The 19593-nt window shown below is 38.6% G+C and overlaps 1 protein-coding gene across 1 annotated transcript in view; it reads right to left on the bottom strand.

The window, feature by feature from the left end:
• itga2b (integrin, alpha 2b) overlaps positions 1-15465 on the bottom strand; it is a 30393-nt gene extending 14928 nt beyond the window's left edge. The window contains exons 1-14 of the mRNA XM_053614600.1: positions 15174-15465; positions 12787-12908; positions 9774-9871; positions 9300-9465; positions 9098-9147; positions 8825-8870; positions 7175-7297; positions 6960-7004; positions 6788-6831; positions 6607-6672; positions 5487-5539; positions 4968-5179; positions 1033-1212; positions 337-382 (exon numbers count right to left, since the gene is read on the bottom strand). Coding sequence (XP_053470575.1) covers positions 337-382; positions 1033-1212; positions 4968-5179; positions 5487-5539; positions 6607-6672; positions 6788-6831; positions 6960-7004; positions 7175-7297; positions 8825-8870; positions 9098-9147; positions 9300-9465; positions 9774-9871; positions 12787-12908; positions 15174-15346 — 1424 coding nt within the window. The 5' untranslated portion in view covers positions 15347-15465. The remainder of the gene's footprint in view (positions 1-336; positions 383-1032; positions 1213-4967; positions 5180-5486; positions 5540-6606; positions 6673-6787; positions 6832-6959; positions 7005-7174; positions 7298-8824; positions 8871-9097; positions 9148-9299; positions 9466-9773; positions 9872-12786; positions 12909-15173) is intronic.
• Between the last annotated feature and the right edge of the window lie 4128 nt (positions 15466-19593).

Consider the following 19593-nt stretch of genomic DNA (forward strand, 5'->3'; position numbering starts at 1 on the left):
GTCAGGGTTGTGGTGAATATAGAGTCTATCCCAGGAACACTGCGAGCAAGGAGGGAGAATTCACTCTGGATATCAGACCATGTCAGGACAGCACACACACACACACACGCACACACACACACACCTAGGGGCAATTTATCACAGCCAATCCACCTACCTGCATGTTTTTGGGAGGTAGGAGAAAACTGAAGAACATGAGGGAAACCCCCATGGATATGGGGACACTATGTACAGAATGTAATGGCATAATTACTAATACAGATAATTAATGCTTTGCCTGTGCATAAAAATAGTCCTAACCTTTTTGGCTTTTTTATTTAATTTTTTCCCCCTTACCTGTATACAGCCACTTTATCTGCTCCCCATGCACCAACAATAACATCTGCAGGGCAAAGAAAGCCAAAGTGAAAAGCTAGACAAAACAGTTAAATCTTAACAAAACAACTTCAGCCTAGTTTGTTTTTATAAGTAAACAAGTATGTCTAATGGACGACTCTTCGCCATCTCTCAGGTATAGCACTCCAGAGACAAAGATGCTGTCTGTGAGAAAGCATTGTCATGTCCATTGCCAACCCAAGAGTCATGGCTAAGGGTCATGGTCTTTTCTAATGCTTGCCTCTTTTCCACCAGTTGCTCAAACTATCATCCATCTCCCACAAGACAGATGGAAACAAGCTTTTCATGGAAGCTGCATTAAGGTGTGATTTTGAACTTGTGTGACTTCTGAAGCATTTGACCTTAAGTAGAGGACTGAACTGCAGTAAAGCACAGTGACTGATTCTAGTCGTGATGCTCAAGCTTGATGGTTGAATAGCGTTGGAAAATATAAGGAGGTACACTGGACTCTAATCTGGACTAGATTAAGACAAAAGTTTCCTTACAGGAGCATAATTTGCTGAAAATACACCAACATGTGAAGTCAAGCCAATGAAGGAAATGGATGTTGAGTTACCATTTCATTTTGAGGAACCCAAAATCAACTTATTATTTTGACAAATTTATGGTGAACGATAAGACTCTCAGAATAGAAACCTGGATATCCATTGTTGTCGATGTCTGTTCCTCCTCTTATGCTAAAACCGAATGCTGATGCAAGAGACTGGAAAGGGCTCTTGATGACTTGCACATACTGTGGTTTCAAACCATCACTCTGTCCCATATAGATGAACACCATACCCCCTTCACCAGTGCCTGGTGCCCCCACGGCCACATCTGCAATCAGATAATTTCAGTTATTCAGTGTTTTTGAGGTTGAGCTTTCACTTAAGACAGAGGTTCCCAAACTTTTCCAGGGCAAGGCCCCCCCAAATGGCATTAACAGTTGACTGAGGCCCCCCTTTTGCAAGATGTCTTTAAAACACATTAAAAATACAGACTTCTGAATATATCCCCCCCTTTTTTTTATTATTAATAATTACATCTTACATCTTTACATTACATTACATTAGGAATTGATTGTGTGTGTGTGTGGTTGCCTGAGAGTGAGAAAGAGAAAACATACTAGTGGGCAGGATGGGCACACCAAATTGTTGAGCCCCCCCCGGCGTCCCCTGGCGACCCCCACTTTGAAAACCACTTACTTAAGACACCTTAAAAAAATGACTTTTAACCCTGCTTGTCCAATACCCACAATAATGTGTCTGAAGAGGAAAAAATTAGCTGCTGGAATACCAAATGAATTGTGAAGGCCATTCAAAGTTGTATTTGTGCAGAGCAAGGTTTTTAACCTAAAAATCGTCTGGGTTATTCATGTAACCCTGGTCCCTGAGAAGGGAACGAGACGTTGCATGAGCTTCACGCTGTGGGAAACGGAACTTGCGCGTGTCCGGTATCTGAAGTCTGTGTAAATTTATTTGCACAGACACAATTTACAGGCATACCCCACTATGACAAAGCTATGCAACATCTTGTTCCCTTCTAAGGGAACAGGGTTACTTCTGTTACCCAGACGTCCACTTTCAAATGGAACTCAATGTTGTGTGAGCTTCACACTGTGCGAATCAGTATAACCACTCCATCATTCTGAGTATGATGTCATACTGGTATGGCCTGTCACAGAGGCTCCATCAATAGGGGCATGGCTGGCCTAAATGGCGGCTACATAGACCCTAATTGTAGAAGGAGCCAACCATACTATCTCCGTGAGCCATATACAAGCTGGCCAATAAGGCCAAACTGTAATACCGAATGAATGTGTGCAGCGTAGACCACCCCGAGACAGTACACACATTCTGTAAGGGTACCCCTTAGATAAAGCCTTTGAGGAGGCGACTCCCTAGTGGAATGAGCCCGTCTGGCCAGAGGCGTAACGAGATTGCACATCTCATAAGCAACAGAGATTGCTTCCACCATCCAAATAGATATGCGGTGCTTTGATGCAGCATCACCTCTACTGTCACTGCCAAGCTGACCAGCAACTGCTCTAACTTACGCCACTGGCTGTATGCCATCTTCCCCATTCTGGTGTATGGAATGGAGGAAGGGAGAAAGCCTGCAACACTACCATCTGGGAAACAGATGTAGGCACTTAGGAATTATCTGGCCTAAGATTCAGGAAGCCCTTGGCTAATCCAGGGGCAAAGTCAAGGCAGGAGTGGCAACAGAGATGTCAGGGCCAGCCAAAAGAGCCACATTTAGGGTCAGAGCTTCTCTGAAGCTGATTCTAAGGGCTCAAATGGGGCGCTTGACAAACCTCCTCGGACCACAGAAGGTCCCAGGAAGGTATGCGTGGTCTGCAGATGGGACTCAGCTGTCTGACTCCATGCATAAACCTCAAAGTTAGAGAATGTTGCCCCACAGAGGCTTCCTCAACAGGATGTCTGCCCCCACATTCCAGTTGCCTGGAAAGTACATTGCGCTCACTGACAAAACATCCCCCCTGCCAGAGAAGAGTTAGTTGAGCCTGCCTGAACAGGGGGGATGACCATATTCCTCCCTAGTGGTTGATATATGAAACTAGTGCTGTATTGTCTAGCACATGGTGACATCTCAACTGAGGAGAAGAATTTCAGTGCTAGGAGTACGGCCCACACCTCTAGGTAATTTATATGCCCCACTATATGAGGGTTGCTCCAGAGTCCATGAGGGAGGTGTCTGACATTACCATCTCAAAATAAGAGATGCCCCTAGAGTCTGACCTGAGACTAGCAACCTCCAACTTCTCAGAGCAGGTAGGCATTGCTGTGTGACACTGATTACTCTCAGGGGTTTCGTTCTTAGATGAAACCCCCGACCTTCAGCCACCACTGAACGGTCTCATATGCAATTAGCCCAAAGGTATGATGTTGGCTGCTGCTGCCATAAGCCCCAACAGTTTCCATAGAGATTGGATGGGATGCCCAGACCTAACTTTACCTTGCTCAATGTTGATAGAATTGCCCCACGTGTGTTGGGGATAGACACACCCTCATCGTATTTGAATCCCATATAACCCCTAGAAAAGTTGCTCTCGATTGGAGAAGCAACTTTCCCTGAGGTTCAACCTGAGTTCAGCCAAGCAATGAACTAGACCTGGAACCTTTTCTATGGAGGACAGAACAAATGGAGACACATTTTGCAGTTGTTTCCATGCTGCCAGATGGTCTTTATTGACATTAACTTTAACTTTCCATACTTGGAGTGTTGGAGGGAAAGCATCAGATTTTCGTTGCCCTATGACAGCTCGATGACCAGAGAAACCTGGGAGCTATCTGCCCTAACAATCTCTCATCCCCTGATACCTTCCTCCACAGTCCCTCAGGACCACTTCTTTTTGCCTTTTCAACACTGCTATTGTATTCAGATACTGGCCATGCGCAAGGGTGCTTCCCACAGGGTGAAACTCACGCATTGTTGACTTCCCTTTGAAAGGGAACAAATGTTTATCCTCTTATTATTCCTGTGAGCATTGCAATGGTAATTGATGAATATTAACTTTCTGTTAAGTGGTGCCTTTTCTATAGGGGCATGTGGATCAGAACCATGACATATATATCAGCTCTTCAACAAGTGTTTCAAGTCTTCATTCTCAAATATTTAAAATTGTGTTGAAATACTAATTATCTCTTTTGAGTGACCCACAACATTTTTTTTTTGTTGCATTTTTCAAATATAAATTTTGGTGATCAATGATTTGCTGGCCTTTATAGATGTTGCACAATAGAGCAACAGTGTACTGACTGCACAATTAGAATTATTATTGCACATAGTGGTCAAAATTGGAACTGCACGAAGTGCTAGTGGAGGCCCGGTGGGTCAAGAAAAACACTGTCTCATGCTTGCTCAATAAATATTGTCAGTGGAGAAGGAGGAGCGGCTGCCAAGGCCTTATTTTTCACATCAAATTGGGGTAGTCTGAAAATACTCAATAACCACCAACATCTTGTTTTATTGCTAATAATATGAATTCATTCTAATAAATTTCCACAAACAAAGGCAAAATGTAAGTGCAGACAGTATGCACTATTGTAAGATATATTTCAAAGATTGGGAGAGGGAAAGGGTAATTATGGAGTGGTTAATGGGGATGTATCGGAAATGCATGTGCATGATGGTGACCTTGATTACCACAAAGGATACGAAACAGATGAAAAATGTGTCTTACTTTTCCAAAGTGCAAATTTTAATGCTAGTTTCAGGTCTTCTCTGATATGTTATTTGAGATGTGGTTGGGCTGGAAATTTTGTTGAAAGCTGGAAAAAACACCTGCTGTACTGAACACAGTTGAATAAAGGTATGCCTAAAACCACTCAAAACAAGCTGCTAGACTGTCTGATGTATGTATGTAGGTTGTTTACTCTCAACTTCCTTTTACTCTAAAAATGCACTATCTTATAGCAGTCAAGTGTATCTAGTGTAATAGCCTCTTGACTTAATTTTGTTTGCTGTCCTTATTCAGATCTCCCTGTCCTACGAAAATCTATGGTCACAAGCTGCTGCTCTCTACTATGCACATTTTTAGTGCCGTACAGCTAGCAGTAGCTCCTTACCATTGTAGCCATCATGGTTGATATCTCCCAAAGGAGCGATAGTGATGCCAAAGCGTCCGTAAGGGTGAGTGCCTGATAAGGTCTGCTCAGGCTTTGGGGAGAAGCGGTAACCTTCCTTCTGCAGGTAAACGTACACCTGGCCCACCTCGCGCAGCTTATGTGTGGACAAGTGCTCCATGAAGAGAGGCGCGCCAACTAGGATATCATCCCTCCTGAACCAGCACAAGATTGCACAAGTACTGAGTGAATATTACCATCCAGTGACAAAAGATATCTTCAAATCAATTACGTACGTAAATATGATGATATAACAGAGTTTTGTTCCTTTAAACATAATCCATTACTTACATACAGCATACTTACTTATTACATTAATGATTAATTGATCAAATAACGAATACAACATCAATATCTTGCTGTTCAAGTATTGCATGCAAAATTTATAATATGTTAAATAATATATTATTCCTTAATTAATTAAAATGTTTATTTATGAGTTATTGCTGACATGTCATTTACCTATCACCATTTATGTCAGTCACAGCAATACAATGGCCAAAATAGGAAGCTACCTGTGGAGGACAAGCACATATTCTTGGAATTTAACTTTCACAAACGAACAAAGAAATTTTTGTATGGCATGTGGTATGGGTAGAGAACCCAGAGGAAACCTTGAGGAATGGGGAGAACATGCAAACTTCATGCCGCACACAGTGCAGAGGCAGGATTTGAGCCCCCAACCCCGGAGGTGTGAAGATAATATATACGTATATATATATATATATATATATATATATATATATATGGATGTTCTCCCTGTGCTTCGGGGGTTTCCTCCAGGTGCTCCAGTTTACTCTCCATGCGTTGTAGGCTGATTGGCATTACTAAATTGTGTGTGTGTGTGTGTGTAATATATATATATATAAAATATATATATATATATAATATATATATATATATATATATATATATATATATATATATATATAGTGTCTCACAAAAGTGAGTACACCCCTCACATTTTTGTAAATATTTGATTATATCTTTTAATGTGACAACACTGAAGAAATGACACTTTGCTACAATGTAAAGTAGTGAGTGTACAGCTTGTGTAACAGTGTAAATTTGCTGTCCCCTAAAAATAACTCAACACACAGCCATTAATGTCTAAACCGCTGGCAACAAAAGTGAGTACACCCCTAAGTGAAAATGTCCAAATTGGGCCCAATTAGCCATTTTCCCTCCCAGCTGTCATGTGACTTGTTAGTGTTACAAGGTCTCAGGTGTGAATGGGGAGCAGGTGTGTTAAATTTGGTGTCATCGCTCTCACACTCCCTCATACTGGTCAATGGAAGTTCAACATGGCACCGCATGGCAAAGAACTCTCTGAGGATCTGAAAAAAAGAATTGTTGCTCTACATATGCTCTACATATGCAGTTATTTTGAGGGGACAGCAAATTTACACTGTTACACAAGCTGTACACTCACTACTTTACATTGTAGCAAAGTGTCATTTCTTCAGTGTTGTCACATGAAAAGTTATAATCAAATATTTACAAAAATGTGAGGGGTGTACTCACTTTTGTGAGATACTGTGTATATAACTGACAACAAACGCAATACACAGGGGTTGCTCACTTGAGAGCCCTTTAAAGATGTCATGATTCTGGGGTACATTTGAGAAGCTCCATCAAAGATTTTGACCTTCAAAAAAAGAAAGTCAGGACATAACCATTGTAGCAATGCACACAATTAGGCATTACGTTTATAATAATTATTGGGAAAAATTTGAAATCTGAATTAAAGGGAGTATGCTTACAGAACCAGCTGAGTTTAGGTCAAGTGGGAGGCTGGCGACATAGTCTAGAAGCAAAAGCAAAATCACCAAACAGCTTCTTGGATGTCACAGGCACATTTATAACTGCCAATGGACAGCTTACTGTGAAGAAGGTAATGGCTCCTAAAGCACATTTCTTAATACTAGTCCATACCTGAGATGTTGTCAGCATTGAAATGACCTATTGCCACAGAGAAGCCTGGGAAATAAATATAGAAACAACTTGCTACTAAAACAATGCAATTTATTGAAACTTTAGTTTCAGTAAATGCAGCAAAGTAGTACTAATGGGTCATTAATGGAATATTACACTGTTGTCATTTTGTAAATAAAACTAAACAATAACACATTTTTTGTTCGATGTCTTACCCAGATAAATGTCATAATTGTCTGATGTCTCAAGTGATGTTTTCTCTTGTGGCACACTGTGAACTGGAGTAAAGGTCCTGCCACTGTACATGATGTTTTGGAGGGATGCAGTAATGATCTGACCTGAAACACAATCTGGCACTTTTAGCATACTATGCTCAAGTGTATAAATATGGGGATTAAAGTGAGTTTTAAATTTTATTTTGGATCATGTCTTAGTTCAGAGAACATGGCCAGATCAGTCTGAGAACTGTTATACAGTGTTGAAAAGTTAAAACAATTTTTATTCTTCTGATGTTCATTCTTCTGGGTTTAACATCACACATTTATGTCTGATTACAATTATATTTAGATAGCATTTACAGTCCAGCAGCCAGCTGCACCAGTTCAATGTAGGTTATAATGTAAGTCACGATGTAAAGTCGATCCTACACCATATGCTGAAAGTACAGGGTGTCCCAAAAGTCTCCACACAGGGAAAATTAACAATTTTTAGCAAAATGTCTTCCAAAATTTTTCATACAAATTGGACCCAATTTGGACATTTTCACTTAGGGGTGTACTCACTTTTGTTGCCAGCGGTTTAGATATTAATGGTGTGTTTAGTTATTTAGAGGGGACAGCAAATGTACACTGTTACTCAAGCTGTACACTCACTACTTTACATTGTAGCAAAGTGCCATTTCTTCAGTGTTGTCACATTAAAAGATATAATCAAATATTTACAAAAATGTGAGGGGTGTACTAACTTTTGTGAGATACTGTATATATATATATTTTTTTTTTTTCTTTTCTTCAGATAGCCTTTAAGAATGCCTTTGGCATTCCCTCATGGCTTCTTGGCTGGATCAGGGAAGCTGTTGTAAGGTTGTGATGGACTTTAACAGGAAACATGGCAAGCACATCACACACAACACTGTTGCCAAACTTAACAAATTCAAAAAGACTGGAGGTGTTGCGGACCAACCGAGAAGTGGACATCCACAACATCCACTGACAAAGGCACAACCGACATAATGCTGGCAAACATAGTCTCCTATGCATGGAGACTTGTATGGAGAAACCCTAGTTACACCCTGTTATACTGATGCACCACATACACTTAAGGCACGTAGTAACTACACGTGTGTATAGCAATCACTGATTAAATCTAGTATCACAATCACTGGGCAATCATTAACTCAATAATTCTATATAAACAGGAAAAACTACATCCGCTATCAAACAGCAGGGAAGCTTTTAGATGTGGTCTTTCACGGGTCTGTCTCTCAAGTTAGCCATATTAACAAAATCTAAATAGATTGTGCTATACTGGCTCAAATTATCCATCTCATATTTCAGCAAGGTGGCCATGTTCGGTGATCACAGCCCATAAATACTCTAAAATTCTAATACTCCTCGCAAATGGAAATTAATTTAATTTGGACTGGTAGTGTACATTTTAAGTTATAAGATATGCTAGGTTAAAACTAACTTGGTGTTAATTTTAGTAGTCTGTAAAGTCAAATATAGTGGCATTTTTACATTCAAACTAGGCTACAAGGGAGCTTATGTTCTACTGGTAGAACCAGATGCAGATGCTTTTTTGCACAAATTAGTTTCTCACGTTATCTGAGACATCTGCCTCTGAAATGTATTTAAAATTTTTACCTTGGAAGAAGAAGCCTCCAGGAGCGCCAAGGACCACTCTACCATCCTAAAGCATTAAAGAAAAGAGGAAAGCTGTATTGAATCATGAATTTTACACAAGTAGTCCTGTCATTTACTTTTATAAATCCATCACACTAGAATTGTACTAGAACTGTAAAATTGAGCTAACGATATCAAGGACATCAAGTCTTCATACAGTAAATTCATGAAATTATTCACTCGAAATCTTCTTCTAGAAAACCAGTGTATTCTTCAGTGGGATTGGTACAGTACCTCAGAGATGTCTGAGCTAAATCCTGCTTCACAGTAGCGTCTGTCTCGGTCTGAAAAAGAAGAAAGAACAATTGGTTGTTCTTGGAAATATGGAATGAAGTATGTTGTATAGTTTGTGACATGAGTTTCATTTGGTCCCATGAAAACAAATGACACAAGGTGGTAACCCAATAATATTGGTCTGATTTAAACATGTACTTACAATGTTTTCTTTGCGCATAAGTATTCTCCACCTCATTTCCCCTACAGGGGGCATAGTTTGCTAACTCTCCAGTTAGCACATTTAGAAGCTGACAGTTTCCCACTGGCGTGTTCATGGCCTCATCTTTGTACTCAAACACATTCCAGTGGAATAATGGAGCACAGGCCTGTTTGGAAAACAACAACAAAAACGCCACAGATTAATGATACATACTATATGGCTAAACATTTCTGGACACCTGAGACCCATATGTGGGTCTTCTCTAAAATGTTGCCACAAAGTTGGAAGCACAAAATTGTATAGGATGTCTTTGTATGCTGTAACATTAAAGTTTCTGTTCACTGGAACTACAAACCTGTTTCAGCATGACAATGCTTTTGAGTACATTTACATTCTCTAAAATATGGGTCATATTTAGGGGGGAAATGAACATTAAAAGACAAAAATTAAATGCTACAGAATTGTTCTGCTCACCAGGACAAAGCTGTCGTAGGTACGCACTGTCGCTCCCAACCATTGGTTTGATTTATGGGACACAAGGAGTCTTTGTATAAATGTGAAGTTTACATCTCCTATGAAAATCAATATAAAATGCAAAACACCAGTAGCTTAAAATTAAAATAGACCGTATGCATTGTACAGTGTGCATTGTTTATCAAAAATTCTGAATTACATATAACTCAAACTAGGGGCTTAATGGATCATTAATATAAATTTAAAATGCCTGTATGCACAATACAAGCAGGATTCATCAGCTGTGCATAGGCAAGCCATAAACACATAAAACAACATCTGACATCTGCCAGAGGAAATAAAACATGTCCAGGAAACATGGTACATTTAAATATTCCGTCAAAATTAACATAGAAAAGAATTTAAAAAATGATTTAGTGCTTACAGTGCTTTTCATAACACAGATTGAGCCTCATTTATCAATTTAGTAAGATTATGTGTAAATGTTTGTATGAATCAACTGTAGCTAAAAATTTCCACTAGATTTACAAAAGTTGCAATTCAAAGTGGATTTGCATGCATATGGTCATTACCCATGAAGTACCAGCCAAGTCACATTTGGTGACACCTAAAAAAATGCAATGACAAGCGAAAGGCATAAATAGACTTTTAGACTCAGTGGAAGAAGTGAAAGTTATTTTGACACAAGTCTATGGCAATAAAAAATTTTTTTGAGTATCAATTAGTGAGTGTTAGCACCTAAAAGGCCTAAATCTGGAGCCAAATTGTGAGGTAAATTAGATGTGAATTAAGTGATGTGAAAAGAAAAAAAAAATCATCATGAACACCAAGGAAGTGAAGAATACACAGGACATGTTGAAAAAAGAAAAAGGGCATGTGTCTGCAGGAAGTGAATTGCAGCACACTAGGGAGTATAAAATACATTGCAACCTGAGACCAGATGCCAGATAGGTCATTTAGCAATCACTTAGTTCTTACTCAAAGGAATACTGCACAGAATCAAAATATGACATGACTGGGTTTAGCAAGTTTCATTACCTTTCTTTGTGTAACAAAAAAAAAAAAAAAAAGCTATTTAAACTTGACAGTTTATTATGTACATAAAAGTGCAGTAACTCATTATGATTTACAGTATCTCACAAGAGTGAGTACACCCCTCACATGTTTGTAAATATTTGATTATATCTTTTCATGTGACAACACTGAAGAAATGACACTTTGCTACAATGTAAAGTAATGAGTGTACAGCTTGTGTAACAGTATAAATTTGCTGTCCTCTCAAAATAACTCAACACACAGCCATTAATGTCTAAACTGCTGGCAACAAAAGTGAGTACACCCCTAAGTGAAAAGTCCAAATTGGGCCCAAAGTGTTAATATTTTGGCCACCATTATTTTCCAGCACTGCCTTAACCCTCTTGGGCATGGAGCTCACCAGAGCTTCACAGGTTGCCACTGGAGTCCTCCTCCACTCCTCCATGACAACATCACAGAGTTGGTGGATGTTAGAGACCTTGTGCTCCTCCACCTTCCGTTTGAGGATGCCCCACAGATGCTCAATAGGGTTTAGGTCTGGAGACATGCTTGGCCAGTCCATCACCTTCACCCTCAGCTTCTTTAGTGTGTTTGGGGTCGTTATCATGCTGGAATACTGCCCTGCGGCCCAGTCTCCAAAGGGAGGGGATCATGCTCGCCTTCAGTATGTCACAGTTGGCATTCATGGCTCCCTCAATGAACTGTAGCCTCCCAGTGCTGTCAGCACTCATGCAGCCCCAGACCATGACACTCCCGCCACCATGCTTGACTGTAGGCAAGACACACTTGTCTTTGTACTCCTCACCTGGTTGCCACCACACACGCTTGACACCATCTGAACCAAATAAGTTTATCTTGGTCTCATCAGACCACAGGACATGGTTCCAGTAATCCATGTCCTTAGTCTGCTTGTCTTCAGTAAACTGTTTGCGGGCTTTCTTGTGCATCATCTTTAGAAGAGGCTTCCTTCTGGGACGACAGCCATGCAGACCAATTTGATACAGTGTGCGGCGTATGGTCTGAGCACTGACAGGCTGACCCCCCACCCCTTCAACCTCTGCAGCAATGCTGGCAGCACTCATACGTCTTTTTCCCAAAGACAACCTCTGGATATGAAGCTGAGCACATGCACTCAACTTCTTTGGTCGACCATGGCGAGGTCTGTTCTGAGTGGGGCCTGTCCTGTTAAACCGCTGTATGGTCTTGGCCACCATGCTGCAGCTCAGTGTCAGGGTCTTGGCAATCTTCTTATAGCCTAGGCCATCTTTATGTAGAGCAATAATTCTTTTTTTCCGATCTTCAGAGAGTTCTTTGCCATGAGGTGCCATGTTGAACTTCCAGTGACCAGTATGAGGGAGTGTGAGAGTGATGACACCAAATTTAACACACCTGCTCCCCATTCACACCTGAGACTTTGTAACACTAACAAGTCACATGACACCGGGGAGGGAAAATGGCTAATTGGGCCCAATTTGGACATTTTCACTTAGGGGTGTACTCACTTTTGTTGCCAGCGGTTTAGACATTAATGGCTATGTGTTGAGTTATTTTTAGGGGACAGCAAATTTACACTATTACACAAGCTGTACACTCACTACTTTACATTGTAGCAAAGTGTCATTTCTTCAGTGTTGTCACATGAAAAGATATAATCAAATATTTACAAAAATATGATGGGTGTACTCACTTTTGTGAGATACTGTATATATTACGAATAAATCTGTTTGTATCCAACTTGCTAAATGAAGCCCACTGTCTCTAAACAGCTTTACAGGCATATAAGATGGATTTATAAAGGAAAAAATATTAGCACAAAACCCTAGAAACAATGAAATAATTTCATTCACACAGCAACACTTAAGAAACCTATGAAAGATTTACAAAGTTTTAAAATTTTAAATCAATAACCATCAACATTTTAAAATACAATTATATTTAAGTGATATGTTACTTAATGTTATATAAAGCCAAAGTTGACCTGTTTCGTCGAAGTTCAATTTTTGACATGCTTGTTCAGTTGAATTCCAGGGACAGAAGAAGACAGAACCACCACGGGAAGGCCCGACATTGTCTCTTGGTGCACCCACTATAATGCTTACTCTACAACAAAGCACAATATGTTTTACTGAAACTCCTGCACAATCAAAAAGAAGGGTAGTAAACTGTACCCTTCCTTGTTGCTGGGGTGTTTATCTTATCCTTTGTAACTTCAGATAGATGCACTACAATATAGGCACAGTTTTAGCTAAAAGATTCTTACTAAAAGGTACAAAAGGTGACAAGGAATAATAAAGCTTAGCACACTTTTTTTTTTTAGAGTGTGTATAACCGCATGTAGAAATGAATTTTACAATTTCACAAAAATTTCTTGCACAATATTTGTAAAATACAGTTGAGGTTACAAGTTTACATACGCCTTTCAGAATACGCAAAATGTTAATAATAAAATAAATAAATAAATAAATAACCATAAAAATTGCATTTTGTTTTTTTTTATTTTGTACTTCCGTAATAATAACTGAATTTACACAAATGAACCCATTCAAAACTTTACATACTCTTGATTCTTAATACTGTGTGTCGTTGCCTGGATGAGCAATGACTGTTTTTATGTTTTGTGATAATGTTCATGAGACCCTTGTTTGTCCTGAGCAGTTCAACTGCCCACTGTTCTTCAGAAAAATCCTCCAGATCCTGTACATTATTTGCATATTTGACCCATTTCCAAAAGTGGATGTATGATTTTGAGATACATCTTTTCACACTTAAGACAACTGAGGGACTCATACACAAATATTACAAAAGCCCTCTTGTTAGGGGTCAAGCCCCGAAGGCACGTAGACGCCTATTGTTTTCGTTAGTTTTCTTGTTCTTCCGCTCTTGAGTCTATGGCAGCCCATAGAACCGCTTGTGTTACGAAAAGTTATGGAATTTGGCACACAGTTAGAGACATGCTGATCTGTTAATTCATCTTGGCATCTCTAACTCTCTATCTCTCTAGCACCACCAACTGTCCAAAGTTGCAATCACGTTTATGTTAATAACTTTTGAACCGTGAGTTCTAGAAACAATTTTTTTCCTCTGATTCCTTGGCTCAAGACGATTCTATTACACCCTATGACGTCATTTTCTGTCTTGAAAATTTTTCCGCCATTTTGAATTTTCTGAAAAACCAACTTTTTCGAACTTGTCCTAGGCAGGTTTTCCTCTTTGCACGGCCGGCATCATCTAGAGACAGTCAAGACAAAAAGTTATTCACAGAATTTTGATAAATCATACTGTTTTCAAATGGCGCTTTAACGTATTCAATGGCAAGCAAGCCAAAATGGAACGTGAGGGTATATCTCTGTAACGTTTTGAAGGATTATGACAAAACTTGGTATGTGTCACCAGCATTAGGCCCTGAGGTTAGCTGCATTTTGGAACAGCATCACCTAGTGGTCACGAGATATGAAAAAAGCATATTGGTCTCATTGGATTCAGTAGGGCATACGATATGAAAAATTCCTATGTCAGCCATTTTGGATGTTGGCCATTTTTAATTTAGTCATAAAATGCTGTATTTTACGACTTGTCAAATGGCATTTCACTCACAAAATTGAACTTGAGTTTGTATCGCGCAACTCTTTGAGGGATTGTGACGAAACTTGGTACATGTCATCATCATTATCTCCTGAGGTTAAATGCTGGGCTCCGCACTCTGCCCCCTACTGGTCTGGAGTTATTTGGCTTATAGCTCTTGAATGCTTTCCTGCATGATAACTATCATGCCCAGATGCTACCTGAGCAGTTTCAAAACAGTGCCACATGCTGGATAAAAATTCTAAGAAGTAGCTATTTTTAGTTATTTTTTAAATGTATGTTTTTTTTAATGATTGAAGGTTACTTTTTCAAACTCCTCATACATTGTTCATCGGACTCTAAACAAAAACATGTCATAAAGCTTCTTTTGCTGCTCATGGTGCCACTAATTGGCTTGACCCCAGTATCGCTGCTTGCAGCTATATTTCTTCTTCTTCTTCTTCTTCTTCTTCTTAATATTGTTGTTGTTGTTGTTATTATTAACATTTTGCAGATTCTGCAAGTCGTATGTAAACGCATGACCTCAACTGTAAATCATTGATCAAATAAGCGTGCATGTCACAATAGCAACACAAGCAAGACTATACATTTTGTCCATGTACTTACTAGGTATATCACTTACTAGCACATAGGATTGCATTAAATGCAGAACTACATCATGGACAGTGTTCAAGCAGTTGTCTTATTTCAATCTTACATTTAGACCTGATAATGTATGGCTATTTTTTAAATTAATGTTGACTACACAATTACAGAAACACTAATTATAATATTTCTACTTACTCTTGGCTCCTTGTCCGAAAAAAATCCACAGAAAACCCAAAGTAACTCCCGTTTGGCCCAGAAAACTCTGTGTAATTAGTCAGATCCAGATTAAAGCTACTGCACTGACGTGGGAAAACACTTGCTGTGAAACATATAGTGAGGAGAAAAAGACCATTGCTTATTCCTTCCATTATAAACGCATTCTGCTCATTACAGGAGGATTATGTTTGGGAGGAGAAGCTTCCTCGTTGTGTTATCTTTTGTACTTCCTCATGTAATATCTGCTGCTTAATCATGAAAATAGTTTTGTCGTTGTGAAGGCAATGACGAACACATTAGTCATTTCAGGCAGAAAATAGAACTGAGCTTATTTTCCTGTATGTGTCAATCTGTTTCCTGTGGTTAAAAAAGAGGGAGAAAACTGTCCATGCTATTTTTATTAGTCAATGATTAGGCTGTGGTACAATATGTATATAGAGCACATGTAGAATACAATATTTTAGAGAGATAGATGGAGACATAGAGAGTAAGTAAATGGAAAATATTCATACAATAGCTAGACATATTGTACATTATACATTCATGTGAAAAAATAAGTACACCCCTTGGAAACTGTTGGCTTTTTTGACATATTTGGATAAGCAAACATTTGATCATCTTTGAAACAGTGCCTATTAATAAAGTTGATAGACTTGAACAATACCATAAGGATAATTATCTTTCTCAATCATTTATTCAACAGAAATAGATGTGATATTCTTTTGTGGTAAGGTAAGGTAAGTACACCCTTGGCATCAGAAGCTAGTATTGCCCCCTTTTATCAGAAATAACTTCTGGTAGGTGTTTTGCATAATTGTCCAACAGTCCCTGACATCGGCTTGCTGGAATTTTTGACAACTCTTCCATACAATATTCTTTCAGTTGCAAGAGGTTTGAAAGTTTTCATGTGCTGCCCATTTCAAATCCCCCCACAATATTTCAATGGGATTCAAATCCAGGCTTCGTCTAGGCTGTTCCATAACAATCCATTTTTTTTTTTTGAGCCATTCCTTGGTGGATTTGCTAGTGTGCTTAAGATGATTATCCTGCTGAAAGGTCCACTTTCAGTTTAACTTCAACTTTCTGACAGATGTACTGACATTATCGTCAAGCACTCTCTGACATGATGCAGAATTCATAGTTGAATCAGTGAATACAATGTCCAGTCCGTGAGCAAGCGAAGCGACCCCAAAACATAACAATTCCACCACCATGCTTCACAGGTGGTATGAGGTGCTTCTCCTGAAAAGCTGTCTTTAGTCAGCGCCAAACATGTCTGTTGTTACTGTAGCCAAACAACTCTATCTTTGATTCATCTGTCCAGAGAATATTATTCCAAAAGGCCTATTATTCTTTGCCTATATGCTCATTGGGAAACTGTAGTCTTGCTCTAATGTTCTTTTTCAGCAAAGGATTTTTCCTGGCTTGCCTTTCATGCAAGTCAAATTTGTGCAGTCTCTTTCTTGTGGAAGCATGCACGTTTACACCAACAGTTGCACGACTTATTGGCTGATCCTCTGATAAAGTTTTGGGGTTCTTGGGGACTTATTTTTGCATCAGATGGTCTGCTCTTGGGCTGAGTTTGCTGGGACGGACAATCCTGACAAATTGGAAGTCATTTAAAATCTGTGCCACTTGTAGATTTTTCTCCATACAGTAGAGTGATGTATTAAAAAATAATTTGGAGATCTTTTTAAATCCCTTGCCAGACTCATAGGCATCCACAACCTTTTTTTCTGAAGACCTTGCAGAACTCTTTAGATGATGACTCCACACACCTCAATAGCAAAGGGAACACCAGACACTAGATATGAGACGGGTATAAATAAGACAGGTTCCACCTGCACTCCCTAAGCAGGTTCTAATCACTAGCACCCAATCTTCAACACCTGATTCTAATTTTATGGCTTTGAAGTGATAAATGTAAGGGTGTACTTACTTTTTCAATGTGACTGGTCTGTTTTTTTTTTTGTTTTTTTTTGTTTTTTTGTCATTACTTAAAATTTTGAAAATTACTACAAAATGTCAATTTTATGTGTCATTTGATAGAGTGCATCAACTTTATTAATAGGCACTGTTTCAAAGAGAATCAAAATGTTTGCTTGTCCAAATATGTCCAAAAAACAAACAAACACAAAAAACCCCACCAGATTCCAATTTATTTTTTCACATGACTGTATAAACTGAAAGCATTACTAAGAACCTGTAGTATTCACACTTTCTAGTAGTTCAAATGAAGACTTTATTGAGCTGGGAAGGAAGATGAGATCCCCTGCTGCATGGAGATTAACAGACCATTAGACTCGAATTGGTACTGTCACACAAATACAAATACAAACAGGAACTGTATCACTTCCTGGGTTCCAGAAATTCATACAGAGTGGTGTTATATTCATAAACTACAGCTAGACACAAACACTGCATGAAACATGGAATGTCATCTTTTCCCATGATGTTTAATACAGTATTTGTTGAATAATTCTTATCTGTTGTACAGTTGTGTTCATAAATTTACATACCCCTTGCAGAATCTGCAAACTGTTAATAATAATAATAAAAAAAGCGGGATAATTAAAATTAATTTTGTTTTTTAGTTCTGCCCTGAATAAGCTATTTCACATAACAGATGTTTACATATAGTCCACAAGACACAATAATAACTGAATTTACACAAGTTAACCAGTTCAAAAGTTTACATAGTCTTGATTCTTAATACTGTGTTGTTACAAGAAAAATCCTCCAGGTCCTTTTGGTTTTCCAGCACCTTCTGCTTATTTGAACCCTTACCAACAGTGGCTATATGATTTTGAGATCCATCTTTTCACACTTAGGACAACTGAGGAATTCATACAATACTATTACAAAAGGTAGAAACATTCACTGATGCTCAATAAGGTAACACACTACATTAAGAGCCAGGGAGATGTAAACTTTTTTAAATACTAAACCTAATCAGAGGTAAAACACAAAACAGCTGAGAACAATAATCAATAAGGGAAACAACCAATGACAATACAGGAGTGGAGACAGGACATAAACCATAACAAAACACGTGTCAAAAGTTAACAAAGTCAGTGTTACTGAAGAGCTTCAGAGCGCGTGCATGCTCCAGCGCTTTGCATGGGGGGGAATCGTGACACATACTCCTTATACATGAATTGATAAAATAAATGTGTAGTCATCAAAAAATGCTGAAACTTTTCCTGGAAGTAAAAAACAAACAAACAAACAACAACAACAACAACAACAACAAAAACCCTACAAATTTAAAAATGAGAATATATCCAAAATTTATTTACCCCCTATATATATATAATGTTGTCCATAACATTAAGGAACATGTTACAAAAAACTAATTAAACAAATAATCACTAAACTATGATGTCAGGAACACTTTAAGCTGAGTATTTATTTATTTAGCATTTTTTATGCATTAGTTATCATCCTGTCTCAGTTCTAAATATCATCAACCCAGAACATTTATGGTGAATAGTTAAGAAAGAAAAAAAAAATAAAAAAACAGCAAACAGGAGCTGTGAATTTAATTCTTTTATTATATTCTTTATTATTATTATTATTATTATTATTATTATTTAGGTCTGTTATTAAAAATCAAAAAGAAAAACATTTGCAGCAGTGGAACATTGATTCTAAACTTACCGTCCATTTTAATAGGAACACCTGTACATGCTCTTCATGCATATTTATGCAGTTATCCAATCGTGTGGCAGCAGCACAATGACAACAACTGCATTAACGAGCAGGTGTACAACTGTTCCTATTTAATGGTATGTACTTTAACATGTGTATACACTTATGTATATATAAAGTGAATATTAGCAGTAAGTGGTGGATGACGTCACAGACCGAAGACGTTTGACGTCATAGAGGAGTTCTGATTCGGAGAATTTCACACACAAACATATTCGTGATTCGATTATAAGGAAGATTGAGCGCCTACAATGAGTTTTTAGGTTTGCAGACAAGACCAGAGCAGCTATAAGGACGTTCAGGTAAGCAGGAAAAAAATGTTTGTTTGTTTTTCTCTGAAGTTAAAGGTCGTGTGATAAGAAAGACGTTAGACCAGAGGTATTGAAACTGTGCGCTGCTCAGGAACTGCAGGCAAGAGGAAAACTACCAAATAAATCAATACATTTTTTTTTCGCATTTTAATAGCAGAACGCAAAGATTTGCCAAAAGACTTGTCTTCTTTTTGCCCCTAATAAAAACAGCAGATAAGCCAATCGACACGTGCATCCAGAATGAGTGACATTCTGTCACAGTGAAAAAAGCTCAATGTTGCACGCGCTTTACGCTGATTGAAGCGGCGTCGCGCGTGACAGGACTCTGAAGTTTGTGTAACATCATGCCTATTTATAGGCCTGCCGTGATCACGTGA

Source organism: Ictalurus furcatus, chromosome 2 (assembly GCF_023375685.1).
Source record: "Ictalurus furcatus strain D&B chromosome 2, Billie_1.0, whole genome shotgun sequence".
NCBI classification, from domain to species: domain Eukaryota; kingdom Metazoa; phylum Chordata; class Actinopteri; order Siluriformes; family Ictaluridae; genus Ictalurus; species Ictalurus furcatus.